Below are 22,615 nucleotides of genomic sequence, written 5' to 3' on the forward strand. Positions count from 1 at the left end.
CATCTTGCCTGGGCTAAAGACAAAAAGGACTGGACTGGTCCAAAGTTATGTTCTCTGATGAAAGTACATTTTGCATTTCCTTTGGAAATCAAGGTCCCAGAGTCTGGAGGAAGAGAGGGGAGGCTAAAAATCCAGGTTGCTTGAAGTCCAGTGTAAAGTTTCCACAGTCAGTGATGGTTTGGTGTGCCATGTCATGTCATCTGCTGGTGTTGGGCCATTGTGTTTTCTGAGGTCCAAGGTCAACGCAGCCATCTACCAGGAAGTTTTAGAGCACTTCATGCTTCCTGCTGCTGACCAACTTTATGGAGATGCAGATTTCATTTTCCAACAAGACTTGGCACCTGCACATAGTGTCAAAGCTACCAGTACCTGGTTTAAGGACCATGGTATCCCTGTTCTTAATTGGCCAACAAACTCACCTGACCTTAACCCTATAGAAAATCTATGGGGTATTGTGAAGAGGAAGATGCAATACGCCAGACCCCACAATGCAGAAGAGCTGAAGGCCACTATCAGAGCAACCTGGGCTCTCATAACACCTGAACTGTGCCACAGACTGATTGACTCCATGCCACGCCGCATTGCTGCAGTAATTCAGGCAAAAGGAGCCCCAACTAAGTATTGAGTGCTGTACATGCTCATACTTTTCATGTTCATACTTTTCAGTTGGTCAACATTTCTAAAAATATTTTTTTTGTATTGGTCTTAAGTAATATTCAAATTTTCTGAGATACTGAATTTGGGATTTGCATTCGTTGTCAGTTATAATTATCACAATTAAAATATTTCACAATCTGCTAAGTTACTGGGATTTTCACGCACAACCATTTCTAGGGTTTACAAAGAATGGTGTGAAAAGGGAAAAACATCCAGTATGCGGCAGTCCTGTGGGCGAAAATGCCTTGTTGATGCTAGAGGTCAGAGGAGAATGGGCCGAATGATTCAAGCTGATAGAAGAGCAACTTTGACTGAAATAACCACTCGTTACAACCGAGGTATGCAGCAAAGCATTTGTGAAGCCACAACACGCACAACCTTGAGGCGGATGGGCTACAACAGCAGAAGACCCCACCGGGTACCACTCATCTCCACTATAAATAGGGAAAAGAGGCTACAATTTGCACAAGCTCACCAAAATTGGACAGTTGAAGACTGGACTGGTCTGATGAGTCTTGATTTCCGTTGAGACATTCAGATGGTAGAGTCAGAATTTGGCGTAAACAGAATGAGAACATGGATCCATCATGCCTTGTTACCACTGTGCAGGCTGGTGGTGGTGGTTTAATGGTGTGGGGGATGTTTTCTTGGTACACTTTAGGCCCCTTAGTGCCAATTGGGCATCGTTTAAATGCCACTGCCTACCTGAGCATTGTTTCTGACCATGTCCATCCCTTTATGACCACCATGTACCCATCCTCTGATGGCTACTTCCAGCAGGATAATGCACCATGTCACAAAGCTCGAATCATTTCAAATTGGTTTCTTGAACATGACAATGAGTTCACTGTACTGAAATGCCCCCCACAGTCACCAGATCTCAACCCAATAGAGCATCTTTGGGATGTGGTGGAAGGGGAGCTTCGTGCCCTGGATGTGCATCCCACAAATCTCCATCAACTGCAAGATGCTATCCTATCAATATGGGCCAACATTTCTAAAGAATGCTTTCAGCACCTTGTTGAATCAATGCCACGTAGAATTAAGGCAGTTCTGAAGGCGAAAGTGGGTCAAAGACAGTTTTAGTATGGTGTTCCTAATAATCCTTTAGGTGAGTGTATATATATATATATATATATATATATATATATATATATAGATATATAGATATATATATATATATATAATATATACGAACTTGATTCCAAAAAAGTTGGGACACTGTACAATTGTGAATATAAACAGAATGCAATGATATAGAAGTTTCAAATTTCAATATTTTATTCAGAATACAACATAGATAACATATCAAATGTTTAAACTGAGAAAATGTATCACTTTAAGGGAAAAATAAGTTGATTTAAAATTTCATGGCATCAACACATCTGTGTGGCATCCCCTCTTATTTTTATAACAGACTGCAAACATCTGGGGACTGAGGAGACAAGTTGTTCAAGTTTATGAATAGGAATGTTGTCACATTCTTGTCTAATACAGGCTTCTAGTTGCTCAACTGTCTTAGGTCTTCTTTGTCGCACCTTCCTCTTTATGATGCGCCAAATGTTTTCTATGTTCCAGATTCTCTGAATCTTTTGATAATATTATGCACTGTAGATGATGATAACTTCAAACTCTTTGCAATTTTTTTCTGAGAAACTCCTTTCTGATATTGCTCCACAATTGTTCGCCGCAGCATTGGGGGAATTGGTGATCCTCTGCCCATCTTGACTTCTGAGAGACACTGCCACTCTGAGAGGATCTTTTTATACCCAATCATGTTGCCAATTGACATAATAAGTTGCAAATTGGTCCTCCAGCTGTTCCTTATCTGTACATTTAAATTTTCCGGCCTTTTATTGCTACCTGTCCCAACTTTTTTGGAATGTGTAGCTCTCATGAAATCCAAAATGAGCCAATATTTGGCATGACATTACAAAATGTCTCACTTTCAACATTCGATATGTTATCTATATTCTATTGTGAATTAAATATACGTTTTGGAATCGGGTTTGTATACACACATATATATATACATATATATACAGGTAGTTTTAACAGAAGTGCTTTATAAATAAAGCACATGGCATTTTATGCAGTATAATTGTTTGCAGCCTATGGAACTGTGAAGAACCTTCTTGTAACTACACAATAATGTCCTAAGTAAAGAGGAAAAAAGAAAAATACTGTCACTTCAACGCTGGATTGGCCTTCCTCCCCCATCCAGCGTTCGGTGTCTCCCTCCTACTGACAACAGTTCCAGCCACCAGGGCTGAGCGAGGTCCCATGAGGATCCAAGCACGACACACCTGGGTGTAATTTGGGAATCAGGGTGGGGTATTTAGGCTGTAGGATTGCACTAGTGCCGTGTCAGTTATTCACTGTGTATTTTATAGGAGTCTACAACAGGTTACGTGTATTCCTGGATTTTCTACTAGGTTTTCTTGTTCAGGCCAAGGGCTGGTGTTTTGTTTCTGTTTTCTGCATGTTGGATTTCGTTTGGGAACTGCCATTAAAAAACACGTATTCAAAGAACACCACGTTTGTGTCCTGGCGTTTGCTTCCACCAGTCTCAATTGTTGTAGAATAACCAACCTTAGCTTGGAAGCAGCAGGACCCACAACCCCCACCCAGCCAACCGCAGGCGGGGACAGACCAAGCCATCGAGAGGCATGAGCTACAGCTCACCCAGTATGCGGAGGCCATGAACACCGTGCTGACTACATTAGTCTCCTGGAGCCGTTGTTGCCAACCCTTCGCACCACGTTTGGACTGTTCGGACAGGGAGGAGAGAACAGAATGGGTATGAGAACCCCTCTGCCTTAGCGGTACAAGGGCAACGCGGCTACCTGCAAGAGCTTCCTTCTCCAGTGTGACCTACATTTCACATACCACCAGGGCCTTCCCCCAACAAATGCACAAAAGGTGGGGTTTGTGATTTCTTGCCTCGCAGAACAGGTCACAGAGTGGGCCACTGTGCTCTGGGAACAAGGGCATCAGGCGCTTCACAGCTATGAGGCTTTCAAGATGCTGTTTCAGGCTATTTCTGATCACCCGATGGAGGGCAAAGACGCGGGTGAACGACTTATCCAGGAAAAAACAGCAGCAGACTACGCGCTCCAGTTCCTGTCAGCCGTGGATCGCCGGCGAAGGCTGAGGGGTGGTCTCTGTTTGTACAGTGGGGAACAGGGTCATTGGAGCAGACAGTGCACATTGCTCACTTCCCGGGCCGGCACTGCTAGACGGGGAGAGTCTCCCCGGACACCTACACAGATATGTGCGCTTGAGTCAGCTGACCTATCCAATGTTTCCCCTGTGTTAGTGGATGCGGTATTGCAGTGCATGAAGAAACAGCCATGTCTACAGGCGCTTATTCATTCAGTGTCCGCTGGCAATTTTATAGACCAATGAACTGTGGCTGTATGCCCCATACCGTTGAGGCTGTTAGCTAAGCCCCTAGCCGTGGAAGGGTTAGATGGCACGCCTTTGGGGAAAGGGACTGTTACGCACAAAACTGTGCCCTTACAGGTGCAAATCGGTTCCAGGCAACAGGAAATCCTGTTGTTTAAGGTTATACACATGCCCCATCACACCTTGGTGCTGGGTCTGCCTTGGCTGCAGTTACATAACCTGATTATTTCCTGGGCTCAAGTTGAGATGCATAGCGATTCCCGTGCATGCACCATAGAGAGTCCCGATGAGGTGCCTGCTCCAGAGTTACCAGAGCCCTATCGAGACCTAGCCGAGGCGTTCTCGAAGATCAAGACCACCCAGCTACCCCCACACCGACCAGGAGACTGTGCAATAGAGCTCCGTAGCGGGGCACCTCTGCCTAGGGGCCGTGTGTACCCTCTTTCGTATGCCAAAATGCAAGGCATGGAAGTGTACATTCAGGAATCTCTACAGGAGGGGTTTATTCGGCAGTCTGTGGTGCCAGCGTCTTCCAGCTTCTTTTTCATTAAGAAGAAGGATGGAGGCCTGAGACCCTGAATTGACTATCGTAAGTTTGAATGACATCACGGTTAAGTACCGGTCCTCGCTGCCGCTCATCACGGTGAGGGTTGAACAGTTGTATAACGCACATCTGTTCACTAAATTGGTTTTACGCAATGCCTACAATCTTAAATAAGAGAAGGCGAAGAATGGAAGACTGCTTTCTGCAACCCAATCGGTCCTTACGAGTATCTTGTCATGCCCTTTGGACTGTCTAACGCTCCTTCTGTGTTTCAGGCTTTCATGAACAATGTGTTCCATGATCTGATCAGGCACTACGTCATTGTTTACATGAATTACATTTTGATTTACTCCCCCACGTATGAGGCGCTCATGGTCCACGTCAGATCAGTCCTATGGTGCCTGATTGACCATCACCTGTACGCCAAGGCAGAAAAATGCCTTTTTCACCAAAAGGAGATATCATTTTTGGGGTATGAAATTAACCCAACAGGTGTCACCCAGAATCAGGAAAAGATCAGAGCAGTGAGGGTGTGGCCCATTTCCCACAATGTCAGGGCTTTGGGTTATCTAACTACTAACCGGCGTTTCATACACAGATTCAGCAGGATCGCTAACCCCCTTACCTCACTTCTCAGCGGAAGTTCCAATAGACTCCCAAGGCAGAACGCAATTTGAAGGACCAGTTCACATCTGCCCCGCTCCTAGGACACCCTGACGCAGCCTTTCATGGTCGAAGTGGACGCTTCAGATGTGGGGATCGGAGTGGTACTATCCCACCGGCAAGTTAACCCCCCTAAATTACATCCATGTGTCTTCTAGTCTTACAAACTCAACCCAGCAGAACGCAACAATGACGTGGGGAACCGGGAACTGCTGGCGGTGAAGAAAGCATTGAATCAATGGAGACAGTGGTTGGAGGGGTCAAACACCCATTCTTAGTCCTCACAGATCACAGAAACCTTGAGTACATCCGGACGGCCAAATGGCTCAATCCTAGGCAAGCCACGTGGGCTCTCTTCTTTTCAAGATGCAAATTCACATTGTCTTACAGGCCCAGGTCCAAGAACACCAAGGCGGATGCCCTTTCCTGCATCTTCGATAGCGAGGAACGGGCTACGGACGAAACGCCCATCCTCCCCATCTTGTGTGTCTAAACCAAGAGCCGGACCGGTTCCTGCGGATGTCTTTTCACGATAGGCCGGGTGACTGGGCCGGGTATGTACCATGGGCAGAATATGCCCAAAATCTGTTACGCCACGCTTTGACTCAAATGTTTCCCTTTCAGTGTGTGCTTGGGTATCAACCCGCCTTCGCTCCCTGGCACCCGAGTCAGATTGACACGCCGGCGGTGGATGCCTGGTTTCGGCGGGCTGAAGCGGTGTAGAATGCTGCGTACGTTCACTTCCAGCATGCCGTGCACAGACAGAAGAAACAGGCGGACCAAAGGTGGTGTGACGCCCCGCAGTTTCAGCCAGGCCATTGAGTCTGTCTGTCCACCTCCTGTTTCGCCTGCCCTGGCGAAAAGTCCATGTTTTGTGGGAAAGTTCAAGGTGGTTTGCCAGGTCAACGACGTGACCTACACCCTGCAGTTACCTCCTGACTATAAAATCGCTAACTCGTTTCATGTGTCCCTCCATAGGCCTGTGGTGTGGGGTCCTCTCGTAGACTCTGGGGACGCCTCACCTCCCCGGCTGGACATTGAGGGGGGGCCGGCGTTTCCGGTCCACTCCTTGTTGGACTCACTGTGTTGTGGGGGTCAGCTTCAGTTTCTGGTGGACTGGGAAGTGTGGGGCCCGGAGGAAAGGCCTTGGGAGGCGGCCGTTGACATACTGGATCCTTTGCTCATTAGGGACTTCCAACAGCGCCGTCCCGACCGCCCAGCTCATAACCCCCAGGGCCGCCCCCAAGGGAGACACTGAGGCGCTGCGGTAGCTACGCCTGGGGAGGGGGGTTCTGTCACATCAACGCTGGATCGAGCTTCCTCCCCAATGCAGCGTTCGGCGTCTCCCTCCTACTGACACCTGTTCCAGCCACCAGAGCTGAGCAAGGTCCTATGAGGACATGAACTAAGCACGACGCACCTGTGTATCATTTGGGAATCAGGTTGGGGTATTTAGGCTGTAGGCTTGCAACTAGTGCCATGTTGATTATTCACTGTCTACAACAGGTTACGTGTATTCCCGGTTTGGTTTGTTCTTCTAGGTTTTCTTGTTCAGGCCAAGGGCTGGTGTTTTGTTTCTGTTTTCTGCATGTTGGATTTCATTTGGGAAATGCTTTTAAAAATCATGTATTTAAAGAAGACCACATTTGTGTCCTGGGGTTTGCTTCCACCAGTCTCAACTGTTATAAATACCAAAAAAATATTTTTAAACAACACAAAAAAAATAGAAAAATGCAGTACATTTTCAATAAATCAAGGTCTTATGAGACAAAAACTATAACAACACACGAGTAACGGCCTCTTAATTTTCAAGATGGTAGATAAACTATGGTATGGATATGCTTGACATTGGCAAAGACTAGGGAGTTTTTTTTATATGAAAAGTAATGCAATATAGCTAAGCACTCTCAAAATCCTAGAGGAAAATCTGCATCAGTGTGCTTTCTACCAGGCACTGGAAAGGAATTCACCTACAAGAGAACATTAACACAGATCTATATCTACACATTTGAGTCCTTTATTGTAAGTGCATATATTTTAAGAGAGCTAGCTGAAGCAACCATATAGCTTCAGAGTAAATGCTTTTTTAGTAAATTAATTAGTCTGCAATTGACAGTGCTGGAAAGACGACCAAAAAAATTTACAAATTATATAAATGAAAATCAGAGTATACAAAAGACAACAGAAGTGGAACTATTTTGGATACGCTACAAAAAGTTTTCAGATGTGTTCTTAAGAAAGGCAAAGACTCTGCTATCGTACCCTTTAAGACATGCTTCCCCCAACCCAAACGACCTGTAGCACACTAGAATCTAATTTTCATTGAAATTATGATTGTCACTTTTATATAAGGTGAGATCCCTTCTTTAAATAACCATTTTTTATATAAGAGGAGTTGCAGTTTCAGTGGGTGATTATGTAACCGGGTTGAAGCATTAACTATGAGACAGTGTTCATGAGAGATAAATGAAATAGTAGGACTTATACTTCTCTGGAAAAATTTAAGAGACCACTGCACCTTTTTCATTCCTTTGCAATAAAGTTGATAAGGAAAGTTTTGACCTAGGAACAGAAGCGTTCAATTTGCAGTAGTCTCTTAATTTTAACCCTTCTGTTCCTCACTCAAAACCTTCCTTTTCGACTTTTTGGAAAGGAAAGAAAAAGGTGCAGTGTTCTATTTTTTCTGGAGCTGTATTTGATGAAAAATAGAGATATTTCTGCACACTGGTAATGCAGTAAAAAATCTACATTTTGGTCAAAGTCCTTTGTCAGAAAATGGTTTCCAGCCTTTATCCTCAACACCTTGAACACTGCTCAAAATAATATGAAAATAATAATGAGCGAATATTCACAATCTAGTGAATATTTGCTCATTAGAGACCCAAGAAGCCTCAGCTGTAATCACTGTTAAAAGTGTGTCTGAAAGGTTTTCACTTAGGGGTGTGACTACATAACCATTTCATGTTGTCATTGATCATCCAAAAATTGTAATAAATCCACTTATTGGTTACAAAGATTTCCTATTAAATACACGTCATTCCCATTTGCAACCCAATGATAAAAATATATAATTGTGTGTGAAGTGCTTTTCTAGACACCCAAAGGTGTTGAGTGATATAAGCAAATAATGAGGGGGATAATTACTGTAGGTGCCCAAGATGTAAAAATGTGTTACATGTAATATATAGGTGATATGTTTCTATGTCCTTTGTTTCTGTAGAAGCTCAATGAAGAGAGTATCATGAGGTCTCTGTTGGAAGTGCGGACTCCACTTCGCTCCCTCTCTGGTTGCTGCTACATCCCAGCCACACCTGAGAGTTCTAATGTTTGCATATTGGAGGTAACACACACGCTTTATATGGCCTGTACGGTCTTCCTCAATTCTAACTGAAAAATAATAACTGAAAATCTTTTGTGTATTGTTACCAGGGCGACTATGCCTGGCTAAAGAAATGTCCAAATGGGAAGAAGGTGTTAAATGTAAACCGTACCACAAAGGCCTTGTTCTACGAGGTAAAACATAAACACACTGTGCACACACACACATATTGTCAAACTAGGTGGTAAATCAATAACAAAAAATATATTTATTTTAATAAAAGGGAGATTTTTATTTCTCAGGCTTGTGAGACATTCATTTTGTGTACATTCAATGGCAGTGTCAATTGCTTATTTACTTACTTTGTGTGTGTGTAGCTGAGGGAAATGCGGCATGAAAATGTGAACCTCTACCTGGGACTTTTCCTGGATGCTGGCATTTTTGCTATTGTTATGGATCACTGCCCCCGAGGCAGCCTGTTTGACATCCTGGCCAACCCTAACATGAGACTGGACTGGATGTTCAAGTCATCTCTCCTCACCGATCTCATCAAGGTAACAACTACAATAACTTATTTTTCCTAACCCTTACTCCAAGAAACAAATCTTAACCCTAAACTTCATATGGACCAGTGAAATGTCCCCACAAGGTTAAAATGCTTCATGGTTTACTAGCCTTGGAGGGATTTTTCGTCCCCACAAAACATGTATACACACATTTCTTTTCTTTCTTAAAATGTGGATTTGTTGTTCTTTCCTTCATTGATTCTCAATTTTCCCTAACCTGAATTGTATGAATACTAACCCCAATTACAGTATATGCTTTACCATAAGTCGAAAATTGTCAGGCTTCGAGTAAAGGAGGAGCAGGAGAACGAAGTGATACGTATTTGCTGTGTACTTTAATTTATAGAAACAGTGGCAAAGCTTAACAATGCTCTTTAACAAGAGATACAGCGGCGAAGCTTAACAATGCTCTTTCCTAAGAGAGACAATAACACACAAAGACAGGGGAAGCAGAGGGAACGTATATACTGTGGGGGGAATGATGAGGATGAGAACCAGGTGCGCTTAACAACACAGGTGAAATGCATAATGAGATGGACGGTGGTGTCAGAAGGGCGGTGACGACGATCGCTGGAGCCTGCCCACTGCAGGGGGAGGAGAGGCAGCAGAGGGCGCAGTCGTCACAGTAATTGCTAGCTAGAAAACCTGGGGCTGGCTGAATTACATGATCTTTGTGGGGGCATAAATAAAAAACTAAATAATAAATTCCCCTTTTTGGATTTGGTTCATTACAAAGTGTGATTGACACTTATTTTACGTCTCTTTGGTCTATGACAGAGGTGGGCAAACTAAAGCCCACGGGCTGAATCTGACCCATGAGGCAGTTCAATCCGATCTGTGGTATGTCATAAAATTATTTTAAGGGGAGGTAAAAAATAACTAACTCTCCAGGCCAGCTTCAAACATCTGCATCTGATTTAAATTATTTAGACATTATAATGTACGTTCTGTATGAATGTTTTAATTTGCTGATCATTTACGATCAGCAAATTACAAAACAAATGTGGTCCTCCATTTAATTTTGAAATCCTGATGTGGCTGCTGAGCTGAAAATATTGACCTCCCCTGGTCTATGATCATCACAAAATACTCTTGAACGTTAAATAAAAATTTAGTTCACATTGTCCTGCTCGCTGTAGACACAAGGGTTAGGGTTAGGAAAAATGGTTTACTTTTCCTGACAGTGCCTGAGTGGTGTGTTGCAGCTTCCACTTCCTGACTATTGATGCAACTGTGTCATTTTCTTTTTTAAGTTGTATTCCAATATGTAGGTGATGGACAATGTTAATAAATTAAATCCTGTTTGTCCATTTATTAACATCAACAACATCTCATCGAGCGGAAGGGACATCTTTCAACGACACCCTAGTACGACCAAATCAGTTGCCAATTTTTTTAAATTCTCCACAGTGCTAGATATTGATCTTTATTGATAATACACTGCTCAAAAAAATGAAACAAAAATGAAAGGAACACATAATCATCACAGTATAATTAAACTTCAGGGATATCAATCCGTCCAGTTAGGAAGCATAAACAATTGTGAATCAATGTCACAACAGCTGAATGAAAGTGGCAACATGTGCAATGGAGAAGCAATTGATTTCAATGAATTGTTTCACAGGTGGTGGTCATAGACAATTGCTCTCTCCTTATCCTTCCTGACTGAATCTTCTCTAGTTTTGCACTTTGCTAGTATCCTTGTCACTACTGGTAGCATGAGACGGTACCTGCACCCCATTCAGATTGCACAGGCAGTCCAGCTCCTCCAGGATGGCACATCCATACGTGCTGTTGCAAAAAGGTTTGCTGTGTCTCCCAATACTGTCTCAAGAGCATGGAGGAGATTTCAGGAGCCATTACATGAGGAGAGCTGGACAGGGCCATAGAAGGGCATCAACCCTGCGGCAGAACCGGTATCTGCTCTATGCGAGGAGAAACAGGAGGAGCACTGCCAGAGCCCTACAAAATGACCTCCAGTGGGCTACTGGTGTGCATGTTTCTGGCCAAACTGTCAGAAACAGACTCCATGAGTGGTTTGAGGGCCGGACGTCCTCTAGTGGGACCTGTGCTCACAGCCCAGCACCGTGCAGCTCGACTGGCATTTGCCAGAGAACACCAGAAATGGCAGGTCCGCCATTCACACCCCGTTCTCTTGACAGATGATAGCAGGATCAGACTGACAAAAGACACCAAAGAGTCTGGAGATACCATGGTGAACATTATGCTGCAACATCATCTAGCATGACTGGTTTGGCGGTGGGTCAAAATTGGTCTGGGGAGCATATCCTTACAGGGTCGCACAGACCTCTATGTGCTAGCCAACGGTATCCTGACTGCTGTTCGGTACTGGGATGAAATCCTCAGACACATTGTCAGACCTTACGTTGGTGCAGCGGGCCCTGGGTTCCTCCTGGTGCAGGACAATGCTCGGCCTCATGTGGCCAGGGTGTGTAGGCAGTTCCTGGATGACGAAGGCATTGATGCCATTGACTGGCCCTCACATTCCCCAGACCTGAATCAAATTGAGAACCTCTGGGACATTATATATTGTTGCATGTGACTCCGCCAAGTAGCCCTGATGCCCTGATGTAGGTCTGGGAAGAGATCCCCCCAGGACACCATCCGCCATCTCATCCGGAGCATGCCCAGACATTGTCGGGAGTGCATACAGGCACATGGGGGCCATATAAACTGCTGAGTCACATTATGAATTGCCGTGATTACATTTATGCAAGTAGGAACATCCTGTGATTTCATGGGTTTACTTTGATTTTCTGTGTGAGTTGAATCCAGCCCTCAATCAATTGGAAATTTCAAAGACGGCGGTTCATAAGAACAAGGTCAAGCAACAGACATTGGGGACAACAAAGCTACAGACTGGCAGAGGGCAAAAATGACTGTCCGCTGACCGAGATGACTGTCAACTCATTCGAATGTCACTCAACAACTGTAGGAAGACATCAAGTGACCTACAAAAAGAATGGCAAACAGCAGCTGGTGTGAAGTATACGGCGAGGACGGTTCGAAACAGGTTCCTGGGGGCAGGCCTGAAGTAGTCCAAAGGTAGAAAAAATAAACTTCATCCATGAAAAGCAAAGAAGAGACAGGCTGAAGTCTGCAAAAGACCATAAGGATTGGACCGTAGAGGAATGGAGTAAGGTCATCTTCTCTGACAAGTCACATTTTCAGCTTTGCCCCACAACTTGTCATTTGATGGTTAGACTGAGACCTGGAGAGGCCTACAAACCCCAGTGTCTTGCACCCACTGTGAAATTTGGCGGAGGATCAGTGATGATCTTGGGATGCTTCAGCAAGGCTGGAATCAAGCCAAGTACAAGGTTATCCTGGAAGAACACCTGCTTCCTTCTGCTCTGACAATGTTCCCCAAACTCTGAGAATTGGTTTTTCCAGCAGGACAATGCTCCATGCCACACAGCCAGGTCAATCATGGCATGGATGGAGGACCACCAGATCAAGACCCTGTCATGGCCAGCCCAATCTCCAGACCTGAACCCCATTGAAAACCTCATTGAATTTGATCAAGAGGAAGATGTATGGTCACAGGCCATCAAACAAATCCAAGCTACTTGCATTTTTGTGCCAGGAGGGGCATAAAGTCACCCAACAGCAATGTGCCAAAGCGCATGAAATCAAGAAATTCAGGGTTATTCCACCAAATATTGATTTCTGAACTCTTCTTAAGTTAAAACATAGTATCATCTTTTATTGGTTATTTTGACCAGTTGTGGTTTTCTACAAATAAATACTCTAAATGACAATATTTTTATTTGGAATTTGGGAGTAATGTTGTCAGTAGTTTATAGAATAAAACAAAACTGTTCATTAAACACATACCTATGAATAGTAAAACCAGAGAAAATTATAATTTTGCAGTGGTCTCTTAATTTTTTCTAGAGCTGTATTTCGTTTAGCGTGACCCGATGTGTGATTTAAGTGTCCCTTAATTTTTTGGAGCAGTGACGTATGAATCAGCCAATGCCTTTAGGGTAACATTTCTCAATATCCTAATCAGCTATGAGTCTGAACTTACCATAGATGTCAGTGACCAGTTCCCCTGCACAGACCTGCAAGCAAGTGTCCTCACCTATAATGACATTATCTGACTTGCAGAAATACATGCATCACATTGAAAGTGAATGTGGAAAAAAAGGTTAATATGCGAATACTATAGGCAAAATATGGATTCAGTAATGTAATAGTAAACTTGCTGGTACAGCAACAATGCCATAATGCAGTAGAAACCAAACTTGAGACTGTATATGTGAATAGCTGTTGCTGTGTTTTGGTAAAATGTTTGCTAGTTTGGCATAAACAGAATATTTTTTATAAAACCAAATATTAATCACATTACTCACCTTATTTTAACAATTAGATATTGAAAAATGTTTTTAGGCAACATTTACTAGTAAGCTACCACTGGTAGAAAATTAAATAGAACGTGAATTTGCTCCTCTCCCTTTGCTTGCTCATTTTTAGCTTGCTGCTACAGCATCTAACTGGCTAGTTTTAGTGTATAAACATGCTCATACTGGTGATTAAAAGTGTTCTGTAATTTTCACTAGTCAAAGCAAAAACTTAAGAGGTCAAATATTATACTACTGTTGAATCAATAAATAGATTCAACAGTGTATGCCAGAGTATTCTTGATGAAATTGATCCTTTTAAATCTAGGTCAATGTCAGCTTTTATAGTATATCCTTGGAATGATGAGAATATGTGACCTTAACAAATATTGTTAAAAAGTAGAATGTAAATGGAAAGTGACAAAAACACATGTAACCTTAACATTACATGTATATGAGGGAGCTGCTATCATCTTATTACCTACTTTTGCTTTTTTACTGCTGTGTGAAGCACTTTGTACTTTGGGTTAGAGAAGCGGTATACAAATAAAGTTATAATTATAATTTCCCTCCGCTCATGCAGTATGTGCAGAACCACACGTTCTTGTAAAAGTGTTCTCAATACGGATAAGTACTACAACATCAGATTTTAGAAAAGCTAGGTTTCACATGAATTCACATACAACTAATTAAGGGGCCAAATAGCTAGTTAGTTCTACAACTTTTGGGGGACAACAAACGACACTCGCCATAGACATTCATGTAAAATAGCAGTACAAAACAACACTAATAGAGAACCACCAGAATTAAATTAGTTTATAAATGACCCAAAACACATTATGTCAAGTCAATACTGCATACCCTTGGAGAATTGGTAATGTATGTACCATTTGTAAAAAAAAAAACATTTTATTTCTTATGGGATTCACATTCAACTGTAGATCATAACAGAATGGCACAATCATAAAACAAACATGGCAACAAAGAAACAAGGCAAGCCTAGTTCAGTCAGCCCGCAATTTGAGAGGGTTGATCGTGGCTGCCCTCTTGAGAATCAAACCTACTGTGGATATAAAAAGTCTACACACCCCTGTTAAAATGTCAGGGTTTGTGATGTAAAAGAATGAGACAAAGATAAATAATGTCAGAGATTTTTCCACTTTTAATGTGACCTATAATGTGAACAATTCAAATGAAAAACTGAAATATTCAAGAGGGAAAAATGAAAAGTAAAACCTTACAATAATTTGGTTGCATAAGTGTGCATAACTGGGGATGTGGCTGTGTTAAACTTATGTTAAATAGAAGTCTTTACACACCTGCCATCATTTAAAGTGACTCTGATTAATCACAAATAAAGTTCAGCTATTCTAGTAGGATTTTCCTGACATTTTCTTAGTTGCATCTCAGAGTAAAAGCCATGGTCCGCAGAGAGCTTCCAAAGCATCAGAGGGATCTCGTTCTTGAAAGATATCAGTCAGGAGAAGGGTACAAAATAATTTCCAAAGCATTAGATATGCCAAGGAACACAGTGAAGACAGTCAACATCAATTGGAGAAAATATGGCATAACAGACACATTCCCAAGCACTAGACGTCCCTTCAAAATTGATGAAAAGATGAGAAGAAAAACTGGTCAGGGAGGCTTCCAAGAGGCCTACAGCAACATTAAAGGAACTGCAGGAATTTCTGGCAAGTACTGGCTGTTTGTTACATATCACAACAATCTCCCGTATTCTTCATATGAATGGCCTATGGGGTAGGGTGGCAAGACAGAAGCCTTTTCTTACAAAGAAAAACATCCAAGTCTGGCTGAAGTTTGCAAAAACAAACATCAAGTCTCCCAAAAGCACGTGGGAAAATGTGTTGTGGTCTAATGAAACCAAGGTTGAACTTTTTGGCCATAATTCAAAAAGGCATGTTTGGCGCAAAAACAACACTGCACATCACCCAAAGAACAATATACCAACAGTGAAGCATGGCAGCATCATGCTTTGGGGCTGTTTTTCTTCAGAGTGAACCGGGGCCTTAGTCAGGGTGTTATGGGAATTATGAACATTTCCAAATACCAGGCAATTTTGGCACAAAACCTTCCAACGTCCATTAGAAAGCTGAAGATGAAGTTCACACATCCAAATCCACAAAAGCATGGCTTCATCAGAAGAAGATTAACATTTTGGAATGGCCCAACCAGAGCCCAGACCGGACTCCAATTGAACATCTGTGGGGTGACCTGAAGAGGGCTGTGCACAGGAGATGTCCTGGAAATCTGACAGATATGGATTGCTTTTGCAAAGATGAGTGGGCAAATATAATTAGATGTGCCATGCTAATAGACTCCTACCCAAAAAGACAGAATGCTGTAATAAAATCAAAAGGTGCTTCAACAAAGTATTAGTTTAAGGGTGTGCACACTTATCCAACCAGGTTATTGTGAGTTTTTATTTTTGTCCCTCAAAGATTTCAGTTTGTTTTTCAATTTAATTGTTCATGTTATAGGTCACATTAAAGGTGGAGTAAGTTCTGCCATGATTCATCTTTGTCTCATTCTTTTACATCACAACAGCTTGGCATTTTAACAGGTGTGTGTAATTTTTTATATCCACAGTAGGTCGCCCACATGAAAGGCAGTGTCGTTAACCACTACGCCAACGCGCTGCACTGGGTGTCAGTATAGCCACTTGACATTATATAATTTCGTCACTCATTAACATCACGGCAAGTTTGAATATTTTTTAGACACCATTAACTATTGTGTTAAACTGAGTTACGTTTCTTATTCAGTTCATCCCGACCATAAATAGCATCTATGGACTTTATGGCTTTTGCCACTGGCCATTTTACCAGCTTATTAGCAATTCTTGAAAGACATTGATACAATAACTACTGTGTCAATATAGGTGACGATAACAGACTTCTTTGTCAAGTGAAAAGATGAGAGAATCGTGTAGTCAGCAAAGTGTTTGTCTATCCTGAACAAATCCTGAGACATAATTCGAAAATCCACCAGAAATAGTCGCAATACTGTTTCATTTTAGGCTTCCCAAAACATAGCTACTCAAGGTTGTAGCCAGTGAGGTTTTTGTCTATCCTGAACAAATCCTCTTTTGCCACTGGCCGTTTTAACACCTAATTAGCCATTCATGAATGACATAGATACACTATCTATCAATATAGGTGACGATAACTAGTGATGGCCATTCCAGGCTTCAATAGCGTTATTTTAGCAGCAGGATATTATGCTGGCAGCACTCAGATTCTTTATCACAATAAAAGCCATAATTGAAATGTATAAGGCAATATAGTTACCCTAAGTTCTTAATACTGTGTATTGTCCACTTTAGCATCAATGACAGCGTAAAGTATTTAAAAAAAGTTGTCTATGAGGCCCGAATTCTTGCAGGTGGTATAGCTGCCCATTCGTCTTGGCAAAATGCCTCCAGGTCATGCAAAGTCTTTGGTTGTCTTGCATGAACCATACATTTGAGATCTCCCCAGAGTGGCTTGATAATATTAAGGTCAGGAGACTGTGATGGCCACTCCAGAACCTTCACCTTTTTGTGTTGTAACCACTGGAGTGTCAACGTGGCCTTGTTCTTAGGGTCCTTTTCGTGCTGGAAAGTCCAAGAGCATCCCATGCGCAGCTTTCGTACAGCAGAATGCACATTTTCTGATAACATGCTGCAATCATCTTGCCATACATTTTCACAACATTCCCTGTGTCTTTAGAGCTCACACACCCCAAAACATCAGTGAGCCACCACCATGCTTCGCACAGGGGATGGTATTCTGTTCACTATAGGCCTCATTGATCCCTTTCCAAACATAGCGCTTATGGTTGTGACCATAAAGCTCTAATTTGGTCTTGTCACTCTAAATTACAGTGTGCGAAAAGCTGTGAGGCGTGTCAAGTTGTTGTTGGGCATATTGTAACCAGACTTTTTTGTGGCATTGGCCCAGTAACTTGACCATGCAGCTAATATTTTTCAAGTATAGTTGTATTGTGCTCCTTGAAACAACCACACTAGAGCAGCCAGTATTTCTCCTGATGTTACCTGTGGGTTTTTCTTTGTATCCCGAACAATTCCTCTGGCAGTTTTGGCTGAAATCTTTTCTTGCTTGGTATCAAGAGATCCCAGAATTTTACACTTTTTAATAAGTGATTTAACAGTACTGACTGGCATTTGCAAGGCTTTGGATATCTTTTTATATCCTTTTCCATCTTTATAAAGATCCATTACCTTGTTACGCAGGTCTTTTGACAGTTATTTTCTGCTCCCCATCGCTCAGTATCTAGCCTGCTCAGTGCATCCACGTGGGAACTAACAACCTCATTCACTATTTATGCACAGACAATTGCAATTTAAAAAGCCACAAGTGTGGGAAATTCACCTTTAATTGCCATTTTCACCTGTGTGTGTCACCTTGTGTGTCTGTAACAAGGCCAAACATTCAAGGATATGTACAATTTTTATCAGGGCCATTTGGGTGATTTCTGTTTCATTATGATTTAAAAAAGAGCCAAACAACTACTTGATAATAAATGGCTTCATATGATCACTACCCTTAAATAAAATAAATGCTGTTTGTATGATCAGTCATATTTTCAAAATCAGTGCCAAAGTATCCCAATTTCTGCCAGAGTATGCAAACGGGGGGAACGGAGGGTACGTAACCCGGATATCCTGTAATTTATTTGGAACCTAGCTAAGTTTAACATTCACATGTTAGTCTTACGTGGCGATGGAGTTTTAGTAACCTAAACACATGGATAGTATTTATAGATAGCTATCTGGCCATAGCATATAATTGTTAATCAGAGACAGTCTTACCTAAGTACACTTTTTAGCTTTAGCTAATACAACTTTAGCTAACCCCAACTAGCGTCCTGGTGAAAACTATTGTTTTCATGTCTACTTGTGCCAACTAGTATTAGCATTAGTAAAGGCAGAGTAATACTAAACTGTATAGCAATGTTAACTAACCTGCTAGCAAGGTAACATCACTGTAACTGCAAAAAGGTAACTGCAAATAGGTTACTTACCTTAGTAGAATGTGTCCAGTTGAAAGGAGATATTGAACTAGATGTTTGTAAGTGAATCTGCGTTTTAAGAAATTAAATTTCCCTTCTTCCTGGTGAGATATGGAAACCTTTTTGAGAAAAGCAATGCACCACAAATTATGCACCAAAAACAAACGTTTTAATGTAATAAAAACTTAAATTAAGCATACGTGACTAAATATCCATATTCCTTCAACTTAATAACAAAGGTTTGTTTTTCGTTACTTATTTATTACACTGAAATAAATTATTCCATTCTATTTCTGTTTGATTTTGACTACTTCAAACGTCCACTTCTCTAGAACAAAATGCCTGAGGGCTCAACCTACTCAGATTTAACTCAGGGTTATCAAGGAAAGTCAGGGTTGACATACTCTGATTGCCTAAATTGGTGTTAAACAGTACTACGACAGTGTTTAAGATATTTGTTAGTTGACTCAGTGTTACCTTAATGGGAGTTTGAGGGCTTTTGCCTAAAATAGTTTTTGCCCAATGGCTCATGCACCGTATTCTTTCCCTGAGGGGCGTGGAGCCAGGGAGGCTTGATGGTGGCGCATTGACAACAGAGTGAATTCGTAAGAGCGCTGTTCTTAAAATATGTTCTCTATTTTGTCTTACAGACTCTTTTATTTGTAGTATGATTGAGATGTAAGGACAATTAAAATAGTCTACCTAAATATGTGAAAACAATTAAGATAATTAATTTATGGCTACATCTCTGAAATCAAAATATTACTCACTGTTAATGATTTAAGATTGCACCAATCACCCTCGGGATTCCTATGGAAAAAAACTGTGTTCAGTATATAGCCTTGGCCCAGCCTATTTATATTGAAAATACACCAAGTATTTTTTGGAAATTACTTGTGATCGCATTAAAAAGCGTATATGTGATCTTTACAACGCATAAATGGCCAGGAAACACAATGAATGCATCAAGCAGTTTAGTGAAAGCAAGTAACCCCTTGTGAACCGCATGGCATACAGTGTTCTTGCTCAGATATTCAGCATCACTGATGGAATACATGAAAATTCCACTGGCAAAATATCGCAAAGCAAGGCACAAAAATGTACTTACAATATTAGCCTAAATATTTTACACACGCTGCGACAAATGATGCGATAAATAAGAGACTGAAACGTGTTTGTCTAATAATTTTGTTATCAGGCTACATTTCGGTGCATTGCAAAACCATTATCAACTAGGTTAAAACATAAATTTAAGAAGCAAACGAGTTTACGTAAATTGATAACTTTGCGTGCATGTGGTCTAGACATCCTATGGAAACTGACATAATTCGCGTGGTAGACTATTTGTTGAGGTAGACTAACATTGGCCTAAAATTCCTTATTAAGATTGGAAACGATTTTGGAATCAAAATATTGTGGAAGAAGATCGTTATAATAATTAATAATTATAATAATTGCCATCTGGCTGCCTGGATTTTTCAATGGTTTCATCAATTGAGTTGGATCTATACCCCACATTTTGTGTCAGCTTGGACGATTGGCTAGAATAGCAGTTTAGGGACCACCGTGAAAAGTGAAATTGAAACGTGAAAGATGAATTATAGCCTTGCAAATGCATATAGATGGCCTAAAAGTAAAATGTTTACACGTGCATATAGAGATAGGCCTAAAAACAATGTGTAAGTGAAATAAATATACACTTAAATAAATATACACTTCACAAAATTATAAACGCAACACTTTTGTTTTTGCCCCCATTTATCATGAGCTGAACTCAAGACTTTCTCTATGTACCCAAAATACCTATTTCTCTCAAATATTGTTCACAAATCTGTCTAAATCTGTGTTAGTGAGCACTTCTCCTTTGCCGAGATAATCCATCCACCTCACAGGTGTGGCATATCAAGATGCTGATTACACAGCATGATTGTGCAGTTCCATCACACAGCACAATGCCACAGATGTCGCAAGTTTTGAGGGAGCGTGCAATTGGCATGCTGACTACAGGAATGTCCACCAGAGCTGTTGCACGTGAATTTAATGTTCATTTCTCTACCATAAGCCGTCTCCAAAGGTGTTTCAGAGAATTTGGCAGTACATCCAAACGGCCTCACAACCGCAGACCACGTGTAACCACCCCAGCCCAGGACCTCCACATCCAGCACCTCCAAGATCTTCTGAGACCAGCTACCCTGACCGCTGCTGCAACAATCGGTTTGCATAACCAAAGAATTTCAGCATAAACTGTCAGAAACCGTCTCAGGGAAGCTCATCTGCATGATCGTCATCCTCATCGTGGACTCGATCTGACTGAGTGGGCAAATGCTAACATTCAATGGCGTCTAGCACTTTGGAGAGGTGTTCTCTTCACGGATGAATCCCGTTTTTCACTGTACAGGGCAGAGCGGTTTGTTGATGTCAACTTTGTGGATCAAGTGGCTCATGGTGGCGGTGGGGTTATGGTATGGGCAGGGATGTATAAAAATGTTGTTCATAGATATTCGTGAACATTTTAAACACATCAGTCTCTCACAGCATTTTTACTGTTACAATAACTTAATTAAATTAACTAGATACAAAATAGGAACTTCAGAACAGTTTTGGATTACTGAGTAAATGTTGTAGCTAATCCTGTATGTTATGGACAACGAACACAGGTGCATTTTATTGATGGCATTTTGAATGCACAGAGATACGAGATTCTGAGGCCCATTGTTGTGCCATTTGTGGAATCTGAGCATTAACAATTACAATATGAATGAACTTTTCATTGGAAGTGAATGTGCCTAGATAATGAGAACAGAAACCTCTCTGTTTAGATTCTCTTAGTGGATTGTGTCAGGCAAAGATTATGTTAGTGTAGAAATTAGAAAAACTGTCTGTGCCACCAGGAGGAAACTATAGTGTTGTTAGCCCCCTGGCACAGCTCCTGCAGCCTGGCAAGAACTTTCTCTTGGTCTGGGAAGAAATGCTGTTGACCAGTTAAACCTGAGTCATTGCTAGAGCCAACATAGATTTTCAACAGGTTTTCCCCACTCAAGTCGGAGTCAAGGCCCGAGCCGTCTCCGGAGGGGAATGATTGGCAGGCATGTTCTACCGGTGGCCCGGTAGAAAACTTTAGTCATTGGCGAATCCATTAACAGCAGTATTAGACTAAAGAATCAGCTAGCGATCGTACACTACCGGGGGACAGAGCCACCGACGTGGCCGTCGGGGTTGGTGCTAGGGAAGTCTAAAACTTGTAAGTATAGAGAGCACAGAAATATTGTTATTCACGTTGGCACCAATGACGTTAGGATGATGAAACAGTCAGAGGCTACGAAGCAGAACATAGCATCAGTGTGTAAACTAGCTAGAAAGTTCTGCCCGTCGCAGGAGGTAGAGTTTGTAGATAACTTGCTCTCTTTTTGGGGCTCTCCCAAAAATAGGGCCAGGCCTGATCTGCTGAGGAGCGACGGACTCCATCATAGCTGGAGTGGTGCTCTTCTTTTATCTAGGAACATTGACAGGAGTCTCACTCCTATAGCCTCACCATGAGATAGGGTGCAGGTCAGGCCGCAGGCTGTTTGCCAGCCTGCTAGCACAGTGGAGTCTGTCGATAGCATAGCCAGAGTAGTTAGTACAGTTTTACCTATTGCCACGGTGACTCGTTCGAGGCTGAGAAAAGTTAAACAAGGTAGTGCTAACAATAGAAACCTTATTAAGATAAAGCTTTCCTCCACCTTGGTCACAAATAAAAATTACTGTATCACCTCACATCTCAAAATGGGACTCCTAAATGTTAGATCCCTTGCTCCAAAGGCAGTTGCACTGAATTAATTAATCTCTTATCATAAACTAGATGTTATTGGCTTGTGTGAAACGTGGCTAAAGCCGGATGAATTCACTCCCCTAAATGAGGCCTCTCCTCCTGGCAATACTAGTGATCATATCCCCTGTGAATCCCAAAAAGGAGGGGGTGTTGCTAATATTTAAACACATCACTGATTTTCATTCTTTTGAAGTTTTACTCATGAAAGTTAACCAGGCTGATGAATCGTTATACATAGCTACTATTTAC

The 22,615-nt window shown here is 41.8% G+C and overlaps 1 protein-coding gene across 1 annotated transcript in view; it reads left to right on the top strand.

The window, feature by feature from the left end:
• Nucleotides 1–22,615, top strand: part of LOC105030948 (retinal guanylyl cyclase 2) — a 182,894-nt gene that overhangs the window by 99,407 nt on the left and 60,872 nt on the right. Inside the window, exons 7-9 of the mRNA XM_029118297.2 lie at nt 8,493–8,612; nt 8,702–8,785; nt 8,969–9,145. Of these exons, the coding sequence (XP_028974130.2) occupies nt 8,493–8,612; nt 8,702–8,785; nt 8,969–9,145 (381 nt within the window). The remainder of the gene's footprint in view (nt 1–8,492; nt 8,613–8,701; nt 8,786–8,968; nt 9,146–22,615) is intronic.

Source organism: Esox lucius, chromosome 25 (genome assembly GCF_011004845.1).
Source record: "Esox lucius isolate fEsoLuc1 chromosome 25, fEsoLuc1.pri, whole genome shotgun sequence".
NCBI classification, from domain to species: Eukaryota; Metazoa; Chordata; class Actinopteri; order Esociformes; family Esocidae; genus Esox; species Esox lucius.